The sequence below is a fragment of the Pieris rapae genome, chromosome 3, assembly GCF_905147795.1.
Source record: "Pieris rapae chromosome 3, ilPieRapa1.1, whole genome shotgun sequence".
NCBI lineage: Eukaryota > Metazoa > Arthropoda > Insecta > Lepidoptera > Pieridae > Pieris > Pieris rapae.
Genome location: NC_059511.1, coordinates 11,488,297 through 11,508,567, shown reverse-complemented (window position 1 = coordinate 11,508,567; position 20,271 = coordinate 11,488,297). Strand labels below are relative to the sequence as shown.

Below are 20,271 nucleotides of genomic sequence, written 5' to 3'. Positions count from 1 at the left end.
TTTTAAAGCTATTTATAGAATAATGAGTTCCCCCGAGTTTGTATACGAAATTTGGATAAAGTAAACTCTTTTGTATTTCAATAATGAAAAATAAATATAAATGAAATGCTTGTTTTTTTCATCAGAAATTATAATAATTGGATTACAATAAAAGAGATGCGAAACTACAGCGAAATTTTTATTAATTGTGAAATGAATGATCAAAGAATCGTGATATTCTTTCGTCTTGTCTGCGAGAAGGGCGTTGGCGTAAATTTTAAATTATTTAAATTTTTTATAAAGTTTAAACGTGTAATTGGTTTTACCAATATTAAAAATGATCTTGCTGTATAGGTAAGTTATAATAACTAATAATATAAGACTTTGAGATTTTACAACATCTTAGAATGATAACAGTTATAGTTATAATTCAACATTAACGTGTATGTAAAATATTTCTTATAAAAATATGTCTATAGCTAAATTTTATAAAATAAAAAATTATAATTCTTATTTCTTAAGAAACGTTTTTGTTCATCGTAAAATAAAAATTATTTATTCATGTCATGTATCATAATCTTGTTCGAAACATCTAACGCCATCTAGTATTTCATGTTACATGTTACTATAATGTGGTAAACTGTATGCACCCGAATGAATCTGAATCTGTGTCTTTCTCTTTAGTGTGTTTCATCTATGTTGTTGATTTTTGACAGACAACGCACAGAGTACCATTGTGCAGATTTCAGATAACTTAAAGTGTATGTATTCTGTTAATAGGTGTCAACTGTCAAGGCTGAACCGCTGAATAGTGAGTGATTCCTGATTAGTGAACGACAAACATCCATTGATATTTGATAATATTGTTATGCCATCTCCATGTTCTGACTTCTGTCATCGGATAATCCCCTCCTCGATTGTGGAGTGGAGCTAGGACTATCGACATTCGACATAGTATTCTTTAGATTTATTTGCTAAGATTTTGATATGTTATAATAAAATGATTATTTGTCAATACATGCTGTGACATCATATATATATTATATGAACTGGTATTACCATGACATCGAGAAGTAAAAACTCTGTGCGAACCTACGAGACCGATATTGAAAAGAGTCGCGAGGAGTCTAATTGGAAGAAGGCTGTAGAGCTAGCTCAGCAACTCAAGGCCAGGTCACCACAGCACGGTAAAAGATTCATTGCAGTTTACTTCCCATTCTATTTCATCATAATGCAACCAAACACTATCTTTTAATATTGGCTCTAAAATTTAACTTCAGATAATTATGCAAAACATAAAATGAGAGATTTTATTTTGATACCTGATCCCACATCATCTGGTAGAATAAGTTACGTCAAATTAACGACTTCCTATGTTATAAATAACAGTGTTTCTGCTTTCATATGCCGAATTGATTTTCATGGTATAAGCAATTTTGTTTTTGCTCAATACAATATTATTAAATGTTATGTTGAAATTAAGAAATGATGTTTCAGATGAAGCTTTCATAAGAGTGTACATGAAAAAGTTGTCTTGTCCAATTTTTCTCAAAACAAAATTATAATATTTGATAATTGTGGTGTTTCAGAGAGCCTTGCACACTTCTTGATTGGGGAAGGCAAGTTAGAAGTCTACCTAGATGAATGGCCTCCTATCAAAGACAATATAGAGCGTGCTCAACGAGAGTTGTCTGAGCCCAAAGGATACTTGACACTGGCTACAGATGAAGCCGGAAAGAAAGCAGGAGTTGCATTAGATGCTCATTTGTTGCTTGGCAAGCTTCACTTTGCATGTGGATCATATGATGATGCATTAAAACACTATAAGTTTGCAGAATTAAACACTTTGACCGAAAAAGAATTGCCTGTGTAAGTTGAACAAACCTTACTAGAATATTGTTTATGTTATTTAGCAAGCTATGTATTAAGAATATTTAGAAATGAAATTAAAAGTATAATTTGTATGAGAATTTATCTGACTTTCTTTTTAAGTAACTTGTTGTGATTTTTATTAAAATAGCTGGAAAATTTGCAGTAATAAATGTACATTTTATATTTATTAAACAATTCCTATCTTTTGACAAAGTTATGTTTGTTTAAAAATGATTAATTTTTATGCAAATAAATACAATAATAATAGTAAATTTTTTTGATGGCATTTGTAACCTTTACTCATAATATTGGGTTATGAGTCATAGTCATGAAAGAAGTGGGTGCATGATGTAATATGGTAATTATTGATACTGTAGGAACATGTATAAGTACAACAATTACTTTACACACACAATATTACATGCTATTCCTAAAATGAAAATGAGGCAGATTTGAGTAATTTCAAACATTCTCTAGTAATAATTTTCTAATTACACATCAAACTATTTCAGTCGAAGTCTTCGCATTGTCGCTGAGTCTTATGCTATAAAAGGCCTATGCTTGGAGCAGAGTGTGTTGCCGTCGTCTACCAGCAAGTTTAAACAAGCTGAATGCGAGGCCGAGATGGTAAACATAAAACTTAAAAGTTTTCTATTTATAAATTAGTAAAATTCTCATTTCAATAGCATTTCTAACTACCACCACCATTTTTGTAGACATCTGCATAAAATTTTGATCAATGTGGGAATTCACATTTATATATTACTATTACCAACTGTAGCGTTAGCCGAGTGGCTTCAGTGTGCGACTCTCATACCTGAGGTTGTAGGTTTCGATCCCCAGCTATGCATCAATGGATTTTCTATGTGCCCATTTAACATTTGCTTGAACGGTGAAGAAAATATCGTGAGGAAACCGACATGTCTTAGACCCAAAAAGTTGACGTGTGTCAGGCAATAGAGGCTGATGAAGGCCTACTTGCATATTAAATTTAAAAATTATCATTAAACAGTTTTAGAAATGTGAGGCCAACACCTAAAGAGGTTGTAGCGCCACTGATTTATTTTTTATTATTACCAACTGCAGCTTACAACATCTCAACGTGAGAGGAGGACGAGAGGAGAGGGAATGGTACTGCTCTCATGAAGGAATTTTTTTTATATAAAAGGCTTTATTATAATTAAAGTTGTTCATCTTTTGATAAAGTTGTAGGAGAGTAAAACTGTAAAATGTGACATTTTGAGAAGATTGTGCCAAATTTCAGATTCGTAGTTTCGAACTTGCGTCGGAGTTGACGCTGCTGTACCTGCAGAGGGCGTCGGCCGCCCGCGCCGGCGCCACCCTCGAAACCGCCCTCCAGAGGGCGCCTCTGCTGCACATTCGGGCCGGACGACTCACCGCCGCCATCGACAGGTAATGGAGAAAGGAGAGGACTATGTGTCATTCACCGATAACATTCTTGTACGGAATTACTATATTTCAATACAAGTGCGGAAAGCCAGTCATTGCAAAGAGTTCCGACGAATGTCTACCCGAGCCGAGGCGCAGCCGAAGGTGAGGGTTGACAGTCGGAACAAGTTGCAATGACGGTACCGCACGTGTACTGAACGACTATTTTTAATACAGTTGCGAAAAAATTAAGCAATTTTATTAAACTATTTGCTTTTTTTCTCTTGTCTCTACGGAATAAATTCGTTGCACGTAGATATGTAGCGACTTATATGTTTCCGGTAAATTGTTCTCCGAAGCATTTTGTGCAATTATACTGAGTTCGGGTGGTATTCATTCAAATAAAATATCGTCTAAATTACTCATTTTGTGCAACAAATAACTCAACTCGCAAGAACATTTTTGGAAAATGGCGCCAACCGCAAGAATATGAGCAAAGCTTGTTTTTTCTTTTCTTCAGCCATTCTGAGTAGGCAAAGGGAACTTGGCCCATACAGCCAATTCTTCAGTAGACTATTTTTATTGAAAGAAAACCAAATCTAACTCATTGAGTCCAATCATTAAATCTGATATTAAAACAAATAGTAGCTTCTTTTTAAAATATTTGCATGAATCATCTGTGATTCATGCAAATATTTTAAAAAGAAGCTACAAAAACTTCTGTGATTTTTTTAGTAAAAACTTCATGGTTGGTTTTTTCTTTTTAATATTTTTTTATTGATATGAAATAAAAGAAACCTAACCTAACTTATTAAATCCAATTATTAGTAAACTTTTTAGAAATACGTATTTGTATAATATATTATAAAATTCTTTTTAATATTTTTTTAATTGATATGAAATGAAAAGAAACATATCATAAAAACTTAGACATAGACATAGACATATCATGTCAACTTCTATGAATCTTTTTAATAAAACCTTCGTGGTTGTTTTTTTCTTTTTAAAATACATTGTTTTGACAGTTGGCAAAGAGAACGCACGAGTGCGGGAATGGCAAAGAAAAAGCACGAGTGTGTAATAGCCCTCTTTCCGAACGCTATACCTCCCTGCAATATGCCACTTTTTGAGCAACTGTATTAAAATAGTATATTTCATTACAAGTGCGGAAAGCCTGTCATTGCAACGAGTTCCGACGAATGTCTACCCGAGCCGAGGCGCAGCCGAAGGTGAGGGTTGACAGTCGGGACAAGTTGCAATGACGGTTCCGCACGTGTACTGAACGACTATTTTTAATACAGTTGCGAAAAAATTAAACAATGTAATTAAACTATTTACTTTTTATCTCTTCTCTCTACGGAATAAATCCATTGCACGTAGATATGTTATATATTTCCGGTAAATTGTTCTCCGAAGCATTTTGTGCAATTATACTGAGTTCGGGTGGTATTCATTCAAATAAAATATCGTCGAAATTACTCATTTTGTGCAACAAATAACTCAACTCGAAAGAACATTTTTGGAAAATGGCGCCAACCGCAAAGAATATGAGCAAAGCTTGTTTTTTCTTTTCTTCACCCATTCTGGGTAGGCAAAGGGAACTTGGCCCATACAGCCAATTCTTCAGTATACTATTTTTATTGAAAGAAAACCAAATCTAACTCATTGAGTCCATTCATTAAATCTGATATTTAAACAAATAGTAGCTTCTTTTTAAAATATTTGCATGAATCATAAAAACTTCTGTGATTTTTTTTAGTAAAAACTTCATGATTAGTTTTTTCTTTTTAATATTTTTTTTATTGATATGAAATATAATAAACCTAACCTAACTTATTGAATCCAATTATTAGTAAACTTTAAAAAATACGTATTTGCATATATTATAAAATTCTTTTTAAAATTTTTAATTGATATGAAATGAAAAGAAACCTAACCGAACTTATTGAATCCAATTATTATAATATTTAGCAATCATATATCATAAAAACATCTATGAATCTTTTTAATAAAACCTTCGTGGTTGGTTTTTCTTTTTAATACACATTGTTTTGACAGTTGGCAAAGAAAACGCACGAGTGCGGGAATGGCAAAGAAAAAGCACGAGTGTGTAATAGCCCACTTTCCGAACGCTATACCTCCCTGCAATATGCCACTTTTTGAGCAACTGTATTAAAAAAAATATTTCAGTATTATTACTATTATATTGTGTACTCAAGGCCAGCTTCACTCGTGGACGGGTTCTACTTGTGATGACTGGTCGTACTACAATTCGTGTATGAGAACTAGCAGTAAGTGTAAAATTAGAAGCATTCAATATATATTTCTTTTTTGACGACCTTTTACCTACAATTAAATTATTTTTGATTTGATTTAGATTTTTGACTGTGGTGTTCTAAGCAAATTGAATATACAATCCATATTTTGAATTTATGTAAGAAACATTGTTCCAAATTGGTCTTACCGGTTCCGATAGAGTGCCTGCTCGGGAATATGATTGGGATCCCCTCGGAGTGTGCGGCCTATCCATTCACCAATTCCATTAACGTCGCTGGATCTGCTGGTCGCTCGTTACAGATCTTTTCAGGAAAGTAGATGCCCAGAATATGGCAAATACAGCGGTTGACGAAAACGTGGAATCGGTTCGAGAGGTTCAGGCCGAAGTCAACTAACTGCTGAATGTTCTCTACACCACTCCAAAATGGGGTTCGGTTCTCAACTCCTACGCGTTAAATTGCATAGCAATTAACATTCTTTTATTTCGCTCATAGCAAAAGCCCCAGATGACCCGGGAATCATACAAAGACTTTCATGACTTAATAAAAAATAAAAGTTTACCTGACATTTCTACGAATACGTTACAGCCTATAACTTATAGGAACAGACTTATTGCAAATTAACAATTATTATTATTATATTTATAAAAAGTAAAATCGTGAGTTGCACTGCATCCCTCTTCGCTTTCGATTCCAAGGTATCGGGAAATGCTGACGGCCGTGGAGTCCGGAGCCACGCAGGCCTTGCGGTTGACGCTGGCCCGACAGCTGGCCGAGGTGCTCATGAGGGGCGTCACGGGACAGGTGGGTTCGTCGGCGTCGGGCACGGCTGGGTGTCCGCACGAAATTGTACGAATGCCGTCTCCGCAGGTGTACAGAGCCCCGCAGGGCACGTCCCCGCCGAGCGGTGGAACTCTGAGTCGGCGCAGGGAGGAGCAGGCCTCGGACGGACCTTGGAAACCCAAGAAGTATGCCGCCATCAACCAGGTATTCGCAGTTCTCCCGCATTCGGTTCCTTCGATTGGAGGCATTTGTCTAAAGCGATGTTCGCGAGCAGTTCGTGCCCCGCAACGTGCACGAGGAGGTGGTGCTGTCGCTGGTGGTGGGGGAAGCCATGGCCGTGAGGGACGCCGTGCTCTCGCAGAGCGCCGAGTTCGAGGCCGCCCGAGCCCACTCTCTCTACAACGCCATGGCGCTCGTGGACCTCCTGGCCGTCGCCGTCACGCGCTGGGGACAGCTGCCGCTGCTGCTCGAGGTGACCGATCGCAGTCGACGGCTCGAGACCGAGTCCGGCCTCTTCTCAATTATCATGATTGCAGTCGTTGGAGCGCGCGATGAAGTTCTCGTTCGGGTGCGGCCACATCTGGCGACAGCGAGCCCTCGCCACGGCCGCCGCGTCCGGCCAGGAGCCCGGCCCGGCGCTGCTGGCTCGGCCGCCGCCGAAGCAAGGTGAGGGAGGTGGCGTCGATCGGGCGGCGAGTTCGAAGCGGGGCCTACAGGGCGGTCTGTCCACAGGTAGTCCGGCGTGGAACGCGCACGTGCGGGCCGTCAGCGTCGCCCGCCGCGCGGCGCCTCTCGTGCCTCACGACGCGCCTCTGAGGCTGGTGGCCGCCACCACCGCCTTCAGGGCCGGATGGGTGAGTGCCTCCTCGCGTCTGCGGTCGCTCGTCGAGAGAGAATACCCGTAACCGATTTCTGGCGCGCAGATAGAGGAGGGCATCGAGCTGGCCGAGCGGGCGCTGAGCGCGGCGCGAGCCCGCCCCGACACCCCGGCGCCCCGGCTGGCCCGCTGCTACCTGCACTGCGCCATCGGGCACCAGATGAAGGCGCAGGTGACCGCGGTTCCTCCGCGCTCTTCCTCCAGCCGAGCCTCGAACGTGTCGCGAAACTGACGCGGGAACGATGCTTTCAGAAAACGAACGGTCGCCTCGAGAAAGACGCGGAGAACGAGGCGTGCCTGAAGTACCTGATCCAGAGCGTGCGGCTCGACGACAACGACCACCTCGCCTTCTACCACCTCGCCCTGCAGTACGTGCACCAGGGGATGCTCAACGAGGCCATGGTGAGACCGCAGACCGACGACGCTCCGCTCCCGCCTTTGCGCCTCGTTAACGAAATTGCTGCGACAGGACGCCACGCGCGCCTGCCTCTCGTGTCGCGCCGAGTGCGGCGGCGGCCTGCGCCTGGCGGCGTCGCTCTGGTCCTGCGCGGCGGCCGGCCCCCGGGGCTCGAGGGCTCTGCACGCCGCTCGCCTCGCCAGGCACCACTACCCCGCGGCCGAGTGGCCCCTCTGGACCCTGGCCGCTCTGCAGCTGCTCTGGGAGGGAGGCGAGGTGGGTGCTCGCATCGGCGACCGTCTCGTATTTTATTCCATTTCACATTCTATTAATTTGAGCTCCTAATGAACACCGAGGAATAAAGACCGAATAGTCAAGTAGTCCGTCGCTTTCAGGCGGCGTTGGCCACGGGCAAAGAGCTCTTGCGGCTGCTCAACAGCGCCGAGGAGGCCGACGGGGAGCAGCAGTACGCGGAACTGGACGCGCTCTCGGACTCGCTGCGGGACGACCGGCACAGCGTGAGGGATGCCGGTAAAGTACCATTCGACTCTAGCAAAGTAACGCCTGATCGAAAGTGCAGTGCTGGAGAATCCGCTGCTCCGCTTCTGCCGGGTCGGAAAGCCTCGATGACATCCTATGTTAATCCGCTCTTTCTCTCCTGACCCCGACAGCGTCGGTGCGAGCGGAGTCGGCGGGCGCGTATCGCGTGGAGCGGGCGTTGTCCGAGAACGCGTCCACGCTGTCGCAACGAGCGCGTTCGCCCCTCGCGGACCATCGCGCCCACGCCTGGCTGCTGCTGGCCGATCTCTGTCTGAGGTGAGCGGGGCCCACGGGACGGGGCCGAGATCGTCGTCGTTCATCGTGTCGATGACGATTGTGTCGCGTTTCAGGTTGGGTCGGACGAGTGCGGCGGCGGGATGCGTCTCGGAGGCCGCCGCTCTGACGCCCTTCAGCCATCTCGTGTTGTACACGGTGAGGGAAATGATAGATTTAGGTTTAGTATAACGCAGACTAGAAAGAGACTATAACGAGTCGTGACCGGCAGCGCGGGCGCGTGCACGGCGCGTGCGGCGAGTGGGAGGAAGCGCGCCAGTGCTACCAGAACGCCCTCGCCATTCATCCCACGCACGTGGACACCATGCTGCAGCTCGGTGAGGCCCGCCCGTCTTTTGTCGTTCTCTCGTCCGAGCGACCCGCTCGTGTCCCTCGTTAACTTCCTCTCGCTCCGTTAAGGTGGGGCCTACTACTCCCTCGGGTGGCTGCGCCTGGCCGAGCGGACGCTGCGCGAGGCGGGCGCGCTGGAGCCCGGGCGGGCGGACACGTGGCGCAGACTGGCGCTCGTGCTGGGCGCCCTCGGCGAGCCGGCCGCGGCCGCCGACGCCGCCGCCGCCGCCCTGGCGCTGCACCCGCTCACGCCGCTGTGCCCCGACCTCTGACACGGTGAGCGCCGTTGGCCGATCGCGCGACCGTGCCGCGTCGACACAGATACGGCCGGGGAGTCTAAATCGTGGTGACAATTTTCAGGACTCGTCGCGTGAGGGACTGGATCTGCCGAAGTCGCGGAGTGACGTGAACGTTAAGGGAAAGTCGGGTGAAACTCGTGTTGTATCCACAACGAGATTAGGCTTAAGGCAAAAGTAATTTCAGTCCGCCATTTTGTTTAAACTTTGCAATCTAAGTTGTTTTATCATGTTTTATCTTTATTATGTTCAAAGAATAACTGCATGTATTAGCAGGATTTCCACCATTTTTAATATGACTTTACTTCGATCAGTTGTCGATTGACGCCATTAAAAACCCTAAAATAAAAAAAGCCGTACAGTACGGTGACACCATAAACAATAAACAATAGCGACATATGTCCGGAATGACAGGACGATCACAGATCACAGATCACACGTTGTCTCTGATAACGTTTTCACTTTTTTTTTTAATTAATAGATTCTGGTAATTACATGAAGCATAAATGCGTGACGACATTTTTATTTTAAGCAGTTTTTAACAGAGCTTTATTCATTAGTAGTTGACTAAAAACTCCACTTGGTCTTCCTAAATTCGTTCGGTGTATAATCGTTAAATAAAAAATAAGAAAATCGAAGAGAAAAATACGGCTCTTTTACAGCCACTTTCGTGTATGTTGTAGATTTTAAAAACGTATTTAAAGAAATCGGAGATTATAAAATATAGGAAAGTTACAATTACAAGACTTGTCATACGATGTAAGAGTGATGACGAGCATTCAACTCGAGAGTAGATTGTGACTACATTTTGGGTGGAAAAAGAGAAATGTTTTCAGCGTGAAAAGTGATTTCGAAGACTAGGAATTGATGTCACCTACTATAAGTGCATAAATAAATTCGCGAAAATCATCTCGCAATTTTAACATTTCACTTTGCTATTAGTAGTAAAAATACCCAAATTTACAAAATCAAATTTACATTTAACGTGAATATTCGTGTGTCTTATCTTTTGTAAATATTTATCACATTTTTAAATTTATAAATATTTTATTAACTTTACCGTTCCGGTAATTGTAAGTGATATGCTATTGTGCTGTTTCTGTTCACAGCTAAAGGAAAACAGCTGTTCTAAGCGATGTCTTTTGATCTTTATATGTTTTGATTTCACACGAATTTGAACTTGAAATTTATTAACTTATAAAACTCTCTCTCAATATACCTAAGTACCTATTAGGTATCCCGTCCATCGATGTCTTTTGTGAATGTTAGCTTGCTATGATATCATCGTATCGAGTCGGATGTTTAGATTTTGTCAGTTGTTTACATTTTTGAAGATAATTGTTTGAAGCTTAAGCGATATGGTTTTGGGTTTTGGGTCTTGGAAACATTTGAGTGACCCTGGGATTGGCGTAATGCGCCCTAACTGTAAGCCCTCTGTTATGTTCTTGTGGTGGTGCTGTATTTTTATAATTTACTTTGGGTTTATTTGCGGTATGTTACTCAAACGGACGTAGAAATTAGACCAATAAAGTTGAGAAATGATAAAAGGTATGTTTAGCTGCCTCTGTTGTAACTTTGTAATCCTCCATTGTAAATATATATGATATATAAATATATTTATAACTGTTCTTACACGTTTATGTAGATGTTCGAATTCGGTGTTGATGTATATATGTATAAAAGTTTGGGAAAACTGTAATTATTACGTTACATAATATCTGGTTTTATTTTTAATTTATCCTTTCCATTTTTAATTAGAGATTTACAAAGAGTGCTAATCCCGGGCTCGTAAATAACACAGCTAAAACAACAATAAAAGTGTGGACCACTAGTCAACTATGGTAATTTAACTAGACTATTAAGTATACGACAATAATAATGGCTGAAAGTATTGCCATTACACGTGGTCGGTTCCGCGTGTCTGCAATCATAATAATTGCTTAATTGTCGGTCATTTTGTACATCTCGTGCTGATAACGTGACAAAGATCACTTTGGCGCATTAAAATAGATTTTATTATTGAACTAGCAGACTCGGCCAAGCGTTGCTGTGGCTAAGGTTTTTGTTATATTACATAGTAGTAAATTAATCAAGGGAAACCGTAGGAGAACTTGTGTGAAACGTTGGTACTTTTAACACAGCGCCATCTGTTAGAATTGTATCAAATAATAAACAAATAATTTGCAATAAAATAAAATTGCGACTATAATTAAAGATCTTACCTATCCTATCTCTCAAGTTGGATCGAACTGCACATGGTGTGCGAATTTTATTATAATCGGCTAAGTGGTTTAGGAGTCCATTGAGGACAAACATTGTGGCACGAGATTTATATATATTAATATTTCATTTCAATTAAAATTGAGACTGATTGGCCCGATAGTACTTAAAGATAACATTGAAAGGCAATGAAGTGGTACAAGATAGCATTTGTAAACAAGCAAGACACTTTATGTTGAGAAAATCGGAAAAGATTAAACGACGAGATTCGTTTGGTTTATCATGCTCTGCCTTACATATTATATTGAAGTCACCTGTATGCAGAGAAGCTTCTGGTGTGACACTGCTGGACCATTATAGTGAATATCTGATAAAGTACCGCAATAAAACTAGAATTTAGGTATTGTCATCTTTCTTGTGTAAAACTTTACATTATCAATTTACTAAATTTGATGAGCTTTAACGTAGCCTAAAATGAAAGTTGATTCTTGTTCAAAAATGTTGAAAACAGTGAGTAAGGAAAACTTCGTCTGTATTTTTATCGTTACGTTTACAAAGCCAAGTTAAGGAAATGTAAATTATAAAAGAGAAACAGTAAACCTGCTAGTTCGAGGCTATGCTCTTGGCCCATTCTCTACGTGAGATTCTAGTTTTCCTTATTCTACCTTGACAGGCACGTTAAAACTTTTTTATAAGTGACCATAGTGACGATCCATATTAATCTGAATGCGAAAAATAAAATGCCATCGTTTGACAAGCGTGGGATGTTCTTTCTTAAAAACGACTACTAATATCACTATCGCATGTCAGCTAGGTTCAGGTTTAAATAGCTCTACAAATTAGTAATGTTTTTGTGTTAAGTGAAAATGTTAAGATGTGCAAGCCGCGCGATGTGGAACTAGACAAGATACTCCGAGACATCGGTCAGTTCGGGAGGTACCAGTGCCACGTGTACCGATGGGTGGTGCCCGTCATCATCTTCACCGCCATGTACAAAAGCCAGTACATCTTTAACGCCGCTAAAATCCGGTACAGGTGTGTTTACGCGCTTTGCTTGCATCCACACTTTCACCGAGTGGGATGCAGCAGACAAAATTTTATAAAAAGAAGTACAAAGGTGGCACATTTATCCTTATCTGAGTCAATTTTCATTTAAACGGCCTATCGACAAGTGAGGATTTTCTCACTGATTTGTATCGCAAAAAGTCAATCAGATTAGCCACACGTCGGCCGAACGCGCCGCGAGCGTGCTGTGTACACGCGTTGGCTGACCGCAGCACGATGTCCGGAAAGAAGTTAAACTTGGACTTGGTCCTTGAAGAGTTGGGACAGTTCGGAAGATATCAGATAAAGAACTACCTCTTAATTTTGGTACCCATACTATTTAGTGCGATTTACAATAGTCAGTATATCTTTGCAGCTGCCAGCATAAATTACAGGTGATTACGAGTTATTTAGATTTGTGATAAATTTGTCTTCATAACAAATTAATTACTGCTTAAACACTTCATTTCATGAGTGTAAATAATCGGGGTAAATTGTTTGAAAATAAACAGTACCGTAACAAGAAATTCTTTTCCTGAAAAATTAATTAAATGTTCATTTACTTAAGCTCCCGAACCTGCTTTTTTCTTGCTCTTATTGATCTCCTCCAATAATTGCGTAAAGCTTACCACCTTCATTTTATGAGCAAATTAAAATTCTGCCATACATAACATTTAACTTGCACAAGATACTGATTATACGCAATAATTGTGTTGAATAAATAATGTCATTGTGAGAGATTTTGTTTATAAAGTCTTCGAGGAAGGGAATCGTCGTCGGATTCGAGGTCGCTGCTGTGATAAACAACGTTTTTGTTACGCTGATATCGGGAAAATTATAATTTATCTTGTCTATTTATTCGTAAAATTGTTTAGAATTTTGCATAAAAACCAAAGAAAGTCCATAATAAAATGTATATACCGAGCTATCTCGTCCATTACATTAGTGTTATAGGCTTTTTGTAAGTCTTTTTTTATTAACGCACTAAGCATGGCTAAGGTTTATCGTAAACCGCTTTTCCGAAAGTATTTAATATGACATTATCAAGCCCCGATAGACATATTGTATGTATTATTAAAAGTAATCATTATTATTGCTCTTGCCAATTGAAAGGATCGGGTAGCATTAAAACGTCGGGATATTTATGGCTTTAATGACACAATCTTTATGGATTTTGGACGTGATGTCTCGATATTAACCCTTATCGTCGATCTGTTTGGATTAGTTGATTAATGCGAGCGGATAACTGCCTATATTAAATTCGCCTAGTCTAGAGAAACAAATTGTTCGTTTAATCATTTTTGTGTTGTACCGCAAACAGATCAAAGCACACATATCAACTGGGAAAGGGATCGTCACCGTATCAACTCGACGCACACTGATCGGAATCGCCTCGCCTCGGAACAGGCTCCGAACCGCGATGCGGTGCCTGGTCAACTTGCAGTACCCGCGTCTCCGTCTCACGTCTCTTAGTCCACCCTTGCCCCTGCCCCCTATAAACTATATTAATACAATCCTTTTCTTCATAATATTCGATGTTATCTTTTTACGTATAAAATGGGCAGTTCCAGGACATACATTATGCAGCAATACAGCATAATATTTAGTGGAGGACATTTCCGCTACTTGATCTGATTAGCAGGATGTCTTAGATTAACATTTGTCATTCAAACTGCTATAAATCTTGCAAACGTTAGGAAGCAATGCTAGGTAGGAACTAAATAATAGATAATAACCAATGGTGGCATTGTGAGATAGCATACTTCCTAAAACCTTGACCAAAAAACTATATTTTTTAAATATTTTTATCAGTTCTATACGATAGAAATTAGCTTATTAATCTTTTTTGTAAGTAGGTACTATTTTTCTTTCTATTAGATGACGTTTTAGGCATCGGACCATTATTTTAGATAGCTCGTAGATTCGGTCCCTGTCAAACGTACGTATGTACATTCCCAGAGAAATAGTATAGATGGCTTACTGGGTAAATGTCATTGTCATATTATCCATATTATGATAAGATATTATATGTTAACCCTATGTCAGATGTCGCGTGCCCCAATGTGAAGAAACGCCGCCTCGTTTCGAGACGAATGGTTGGGGGCCGTGGGCGCTGCCAGACTCGGGCGGCCGGTGCGAGCGATATGTGTCTACGGGAGATACTTGTTCGGCAGATTCCTTTAACAACTCCCAGACTGAACGCTGCAACAGCTGGGTTTATGAACACAACAACACTATTGTTGCCACCGTAAGAATTTTGATTACACACACAGCTATGCTAACTAGCTAACATAATATGCACAGCACTCGAGTTTGAGTAAACCGATCTCTTCTCTTTACTCTTGTTAATTTTCCATGACTAGTTTGACCTGGCGTGCGCCGAGTGGAAGCGAACGCTGGTTGGGACCATACACAGTGCAGGCATTTTCATCGCGCTGCCGCTTACTGCCTATATATCAGACTCGTAAGTTATTCACTCCAGTCTACTGTTTATAATGATGCTGTCCCGAGAATTGCAGCATTTTTCTTCCTTGATTTATAAATAAACATTATTGAATTTTTTCTCTCTAATCTTTAACTTTGATAAAATATGTATCTATAAGAGTCAAATAACTGACGAAGTAGAAAGTGTGAGGAATCCATAGCAAAACAATAACATCTCTAGATTCGGTCGACGCGTAGCGTTTATCCTGACGGCTGTGGCACCAGCGGCGGTGGGCGTGATCCGGTCCTTTTCCACCAACTACATCATGTACGTTAGCCTTGAGCTAATCGAAGCTATTGTCGGCTCAGGCGTCTACACCTCGGGTTTCATTCTAGGTGAGTTCATTGAACCATTAGATTATTAATTATGTAGAACTGAGATAGTGAAAAGTTATCCCAGTGCTGGCTCGACTTGATCTGTATTAATTTTAAAGTAACAGGTTATTGAAATGAAAATCGTTGGACTGGTTTTAATTTTTGATTCCTTTGCAGCTTTAGAGATGGTGGGAATCAACCGGAGAGTCCTCGGCGGAAATATGATATCCTGTGCATTTGCCATCGGGCAAGCGTTGGTATCACTAATCGCTTGGGGAATTCCAGAGTGGAGAACATTGACGAGGGTCCTTTACGCTCCATCGTTCATATTTATCCTGTACTGCTTTATGATAGAAGAGAGTGTCCGATGGCTGCTAAGCAAAGGAAAAATAAAGGAGGCAGCGAGAATAATATTTAAAGCGGCCGAGATAAACAAAAAGAAATTATCCCCGGAGACGATAAAATTATTGACCGATGAAAATGTTCAATTGGAAGATTCCGCCCCTACGAGCGATGATAAGAAGGAATCTCTGGCGATGCAAGTCCTCCGCTCCAGGGTCTTGATGTCGAGATTGTTTATTTGCTCGTTTTGGTGGATCACAGTGACGTTTATTTACTACGGCCTATCCATAAACTCTGTATCCCTCGGGGGCAATAGTTACGTAAACTACCTCCTCACTGCGCTGGTAGAAATTCCGGGATACTGTCTCAGTGTGTTGACCTTGGACCGCTTCGGGAGGAAGGCGTCTATCATGACTGCATTCTTCGTTTGCGGATTATCACTGCTCGGATTGCCATTTATACCAGAACGTTAGTTTCATTATTTTTAATCATCGTATTTGTACATTCACTTTAAATACTGAATAATTAGTAACCTTTAAGAGTTAATAATTGGTACATTCAAATAGAGATAATTTTTGACTAAAGGTTTTTCATCATTAAAGTATGGTAGTGTAGTGATAGGTTATTTCAGATGTACAGTGGGCTCAAACGTGCCTCAACTTATTGGGAAAGCTGGCCATCAGTATGGTGTTCAGTAGTATATATATATACACATCAGAACTGTACCCCACATCAGTACGTCACACGATGGTAGCGCTGTGCTCTATGGGGGGCCGGATAGGGCAACTCATCGCGCCACAGACCCCCCTTTTGGTAAGTATTCTTTGAAACCAAAATAGAATATTGTATTTTCATCGGTAGTAGCAGGAGCCATGCTTCATTCGTCTAGTTTAAGTATTTATTTAAGACATTAATAGGTATTAATGTATGTTGAAAAGAGATTGATGCTTAAAGTAGATGCTTAAACTAGCAAACTAGTTCATGTTGCACATGCATGCTAGCACGTGTATAAGAAAAAGGTGCCCTTTTTACTTAGAGGCAGTTACCTCATTCATAAACTGATGTTGCAGAGAGAACAGCTCTAACGATGGTGGGCAAGTTTATGATCAGCATGGTGTTTGCATCTATCTACATATACACAATAGAATTGTTTCCAACTCGGGTGCGTCAATCCATGATAAGTTCCTGCTCCGCGATTGGACGAATAGGATCCACCGCCGCACCACTCACACCTCTGCTGGTTAGATCTCGTATTTAGATCACGATACCCCTATACGGGATGTACAATGTCGGATAGTTAGCAAATACAGTTGTGAAATTGTTATATATCAATATGTTTTAATCACGTTTCTCTCTTCTGTAACAGGTATGTTACTGTCTTAGTGTAGTATGTACCTATTTTATAGCGAGTCGATATTCCAAGTTTTTATAGAACTTATTAAATATCAAGGATATTGAATACATATTTGCATCATTGTTTGTCTTTGAAGGGCATGAACAGTAATTAGCAAATGTCTTATCGTTGAAATTCCAACAGATAACTTGTATACCTACATTGTTTCATAATCGCATGTGTCGTGGCATTTTTATAATCAATCATAGAAAATGTGAGACGTAGTGTAATCTAACAAAACATTAAATATTTCTAAATTTTTTAAACATTTTGGATATTAGATCTAAAATACCTGCATGTAAATTCTATTTACTTTAATCACTAAAACTAAAATTCTTCTTGTTGTGATCTACTTTCCTTTCTTTGAGTCGACGATTTTGTAGGTTTTGAAAGTTTTGGTCCTCTTTATAAAACCAGAAATTTTATGGATGCTTTCTATACTTTCTTAGTAAAGGAGGACTGCCGATCGAAATAGTTGCTTTGCTACACCGTCTCTTGTGACTTAGTTCAACAATGTTAATGTTAAGTAATGACCTACTTCTTGGTGTTGCTTTTCTGAAAGATCTTGTTTTGATCACCATAATCGAAATCAGGGATTGTACGCTCTTTTCTTGAATACCTCAAAGTCGTGTCGGTTTGGAAATACCTCTACTGGCAACTGGTTCTACAAAGAGGTGCGCAGTAGAAAGTGCCTTAAATGCTGCCGGTATGAATGTAAACTATCTTAAAATAATATAAATCTGGACTTTTCTATTAAGTATTTGACATCTTTTCCTTGTCTTAGCGTCCCCTTCTTCTTTTTTACTGGATTCTCTAGCCAGATCTGATGGATCGTGCTATGATGATGTAACCCATTGTCCCTATTATACATCCTGGAATCACTGATATCTATAATTTTTTCGATTTTTAGGGTCGCCGATAATATTAATATTTAATGTCATACCATTGATTCATATAATTTATGAATCAATGGTATGACTTTAAATATTTGCCGAACAGAAAAAAATTTAATCGAAATTGTACGGAGCCTCCAGTATCGTTCTACCACTTAGTAATTTTCTTTAAAACCTCATTGGTACAATCTCTCCTTCTACCATTATACTGTGCTCATTCTTGCTCTTCAGATCTAAATAAGGAATTGCTTGGTAAAATTGATCATCTGCAACATTTTTTTATCCGTTTTATATTCGGTCTACGAAAATATAATAACATCTCTGCGTTCCGCAAGAGCTGGTAACCCATTAGCTGGTAACCCTGGTCTGCGGCGTGATCTTACCTTCTTAGCGATATTATAGGGATTATCCACATTGAGAAATGGAATTCGCTTCCTGTACCTATCGGCTAAGTCTACATATCTTAGAATTGCTCTGTTTTCGTCCATTTTTTTTGTCTAAGTAATTGTATGTCTTTTAAGGTGTATTATATTGTGATTAAAATAAACACAGTTAAAAGTCAAGTCACTGTATATTAATTATTTCCCTATTTATATTAGGTCGACGGGCACCCGGGACGCGACCGGTAAACGACTAACAAACCCAATGATACGTCACTGCGCGTTCGACATAAACGCTGACGCTACAGTCTTATGTAGTTTTACACTTCTAGCCCTCACCTTATTTCATTTTATTTACTCCTTTAGCTTATTCAATCGCTCGACAGCGATAAGTTCCGACGTTGCCAATATTATTTAATAATATTTTAATTGTACTGTATTTCATGCAAATAATACGAAGACATAATCATATTCTTTATACATATCTTTTTTTTGTAGATGGAGTACATGCCATCACTGCCGTACCTTTTATTCGGATTAATGGCAGCGATAGCAGGATTTCTGATGCTGCTCACGCCAGAAACTCTCCACATTCAGCTGCCTGATACCATCAAGCAGGCTGAAGGGATAGCCATTGCTCCGAGAACCAGAAAGACCACAGACATCATAGTGGACTAGGTTTAAGTCTCGCGGTTCAGTTTGTTCGTTCCTTAAAAAAAAATATCACGGTCTGAAAGCTCTTGATTTGCGTTCCATAATCTCATCCAATAGAAAATTTGTTTATAGTTTTATGAAGATATAGCTTTTAGTATAGTTTTAAAGTGCTTCTACTAAGAATAGACTTACTAAAATAGCCGCTCTCTTTCTGACAATTTGTGTTGGAGCTGTGTTGAAAATAAATGAGTGTTTTTGTGAAAAATCTGGTTGCATTGTCCTGACTGAGGATGAGCCGTATAACAATATTCTATATTATTTTATCTTTGTAAAGTTGTATTTTATGCACATTAAAATATTTTATTTTCTTAAAGTTTCGCTAGTGCTAAATCGGAAATAAATCATGAAATATAATGCAGCGCCTGCGAGAAATGTTAGACGACCGAACCTTCACAACAAAAAATTATTTCATAAAATGTTGGTGAAATATCATTTTGTATATCAGAAACAACACTGAAGGGTTTTGTATTTAAACTGATTACATTTTATGGTAAGTAAGACGGCATGGAAACATGCTTTTAACACACCCGACATTACCTCTAATCATATTATTTTACTTAAATTGAGTCATATTAGGGAGGGATATAACAATTGTTTTCTAACTGTAAAATAACTATTATGCGCTGAATAGATGATGTTTTGTCACATTAATTTATTGTTACAATGATGAATACAAAACTTCTTAATAGGTATTTGAGGTTTATCAAAAATGTACGTTTTTAAATAAATGGTTGGATTGGACAATGACTCAATAGACATGTCCTGTACTGGTAGCCTCCAGCTGCGATCTGGATCAAACGGATATAAAGGTAGTACCGAGTCTTTATCCGTAATATTAAGAATCTACAGATCGCAACTGGAAGATTTCTGTTCCACGCCATGCAACAAGAGCGTAGCGAAGGCGAGACGACTGGCCTATAAAGAAATTTCTTAATATATAAATATTTGTACACAATACGTGTGTACAATAAAGTCCCGCACCACAAGATTCGAGGATTTTGGGAATTTTATTTATTTAAAGAAATGGGTTTCATTTTATTTTGTATTGCGTGCCGTTTAAAACGATATTTTATGCAAAACAAAATTTTTGCCAAATATTATTGAAATTATAAGATAAAGGATAGATCTAGTCTAGTTTATTTGGGAGCTCACTAATATAATTTACGTCATGAAAAATGTGTAAAAAATTATAGGAGAATTGGGAGAACTTCTAAGTATGCCAAAAGTATGACAAATAAAATATGTACAGCTAATTTGCGTGTCTATTATTTAGCGTTGAAAATTACCAAAATTATGTGCGACTTGTTATTTAAAAATGAAGATGAATGAAGAATGTTATTATGTGGTAGGTTTTACTTTGTTTGTTGCAACATGTCTTATAAAATTTTAATTTTAGATTCTGTATTATAGTGACTTGCTTTTTTCTCTTATTCGCGGTGTAAGATAACCATAA

The 20,271-nt window shown here is 39.7% G+C and overlaps 2 protein-coding genes across 2 annotated transcripts; both read left to right on the top strand.

The window, feature by feature from the left end:
• Window positions 1–830: 830 nt before the first annotated feature.
• LOC110997665 (tetratricopeptide repeat protein 7B) lies at window positions 831–10,591 on the top strand. The gene is made up of 18 exons (XM_022265919.2): window positions 831–1,166; window positions 1,569–1,848; window positions 2,364–2,478; window positions 3,116–3,264; window positions 6,215–6,320; window positions 6,387–6,503; window positions 6,574–6,771; window positions 6,836–6,965; window positions 7,032–7,153; window positions 7,223–7,348; window positions 7,429–7,578; window positions 7,646–7,849; window positions 7,969–8,104; window positions 8,245–8,389; window positions 8,464–8,545; window positions 8,619–8,724; window positions 8,807–9,013; window positions 9,098–10,591. The coding sequence occupies exons 1-17, from the start codon at window positions 1,040–1,042 to the stop codon at window positions 9,007–9,009; spliced, it is 2,496 nt and encodes an 831-aa protein (XP_022121611.2). The 5' UTR covers window positions 831–1,039; the 3' UTR covers window positions 9,010–9,013; window positions 9,098–10,591.
• A 1,864-nt stretch (window positions 10,592–12,455) lies between these two features.
• LOC110997676 (organic cation transporter protein) lies at window positions 12,456–20,071 on the top strand. Its single transcript, XM_022265934.2, has 7 exons — window positions 12,456–12,692; window positions 14,344–14,545; window positions 14,661–14,761; window positions 14,963–15,117; window positions 15,274–15,906; window positions 16,070–16,251; window positions 18,603–20,071. The coding sequence occupies exons 1-7, from the start codon at window positions 12,535–12,537 to the stop codon at window positions 18,780–18,782; spliced, it is 1,611 nt and encodes a 536-aa protein (XP_022121626.2). The 5' UTR covers window positions 12,456–12,534; the 3' UTR covers window positions 18,783–20,071.
• Window positions 20,072–20,271: the final 200 nt, after the last annotated feature.

Bases quoted from the DNA above. Each gene is read 5' to 3' on its own strand.
- LOC110997665 (XM_022265919.2), top strand. From the start codon at position 1,040: ATGACATCGAGAAGTAAAAACTCTGTGCGAACCTACGAGACCGATATT. The intron at 8,390-8,463 runs GTGAGCGGGGCC...GTCGCGTTTCAG, and splicing joins CTGGCCGATCTCTGTCTGAG to GTTGGGTCGGACGAGTGCGG. The intron at 8,725-8,806 runs GTGAGGCCCGCC...CGCTCCGTTAAG, and splicing joins GGACACCATGCTGCAGCTCG to GTGGGGCCTACTACTCCCTC.
- LOC110997676 (XM_022265934.2), top strand. From the start codon at position 12,535: ATGTCCGGAAAGAAGTTAAACTTGGACTTGGTCCTTGAAGAGTTGGGA. The intron at 14,762-14,962 runs GTAAGTTATTCA...TAACATCTCTAG, and splicing joins ACTGCCTATATATCAGACTC to ATTCGGTCGACGCGTAGCGT. The intron at 16,252-18,602 runs GTAAGTATTCTT...TTTTTTTTGTAG, and splicing joins CGCCACAGACCCCCCTTTTG to ATGGAGTACATGCCATCACT.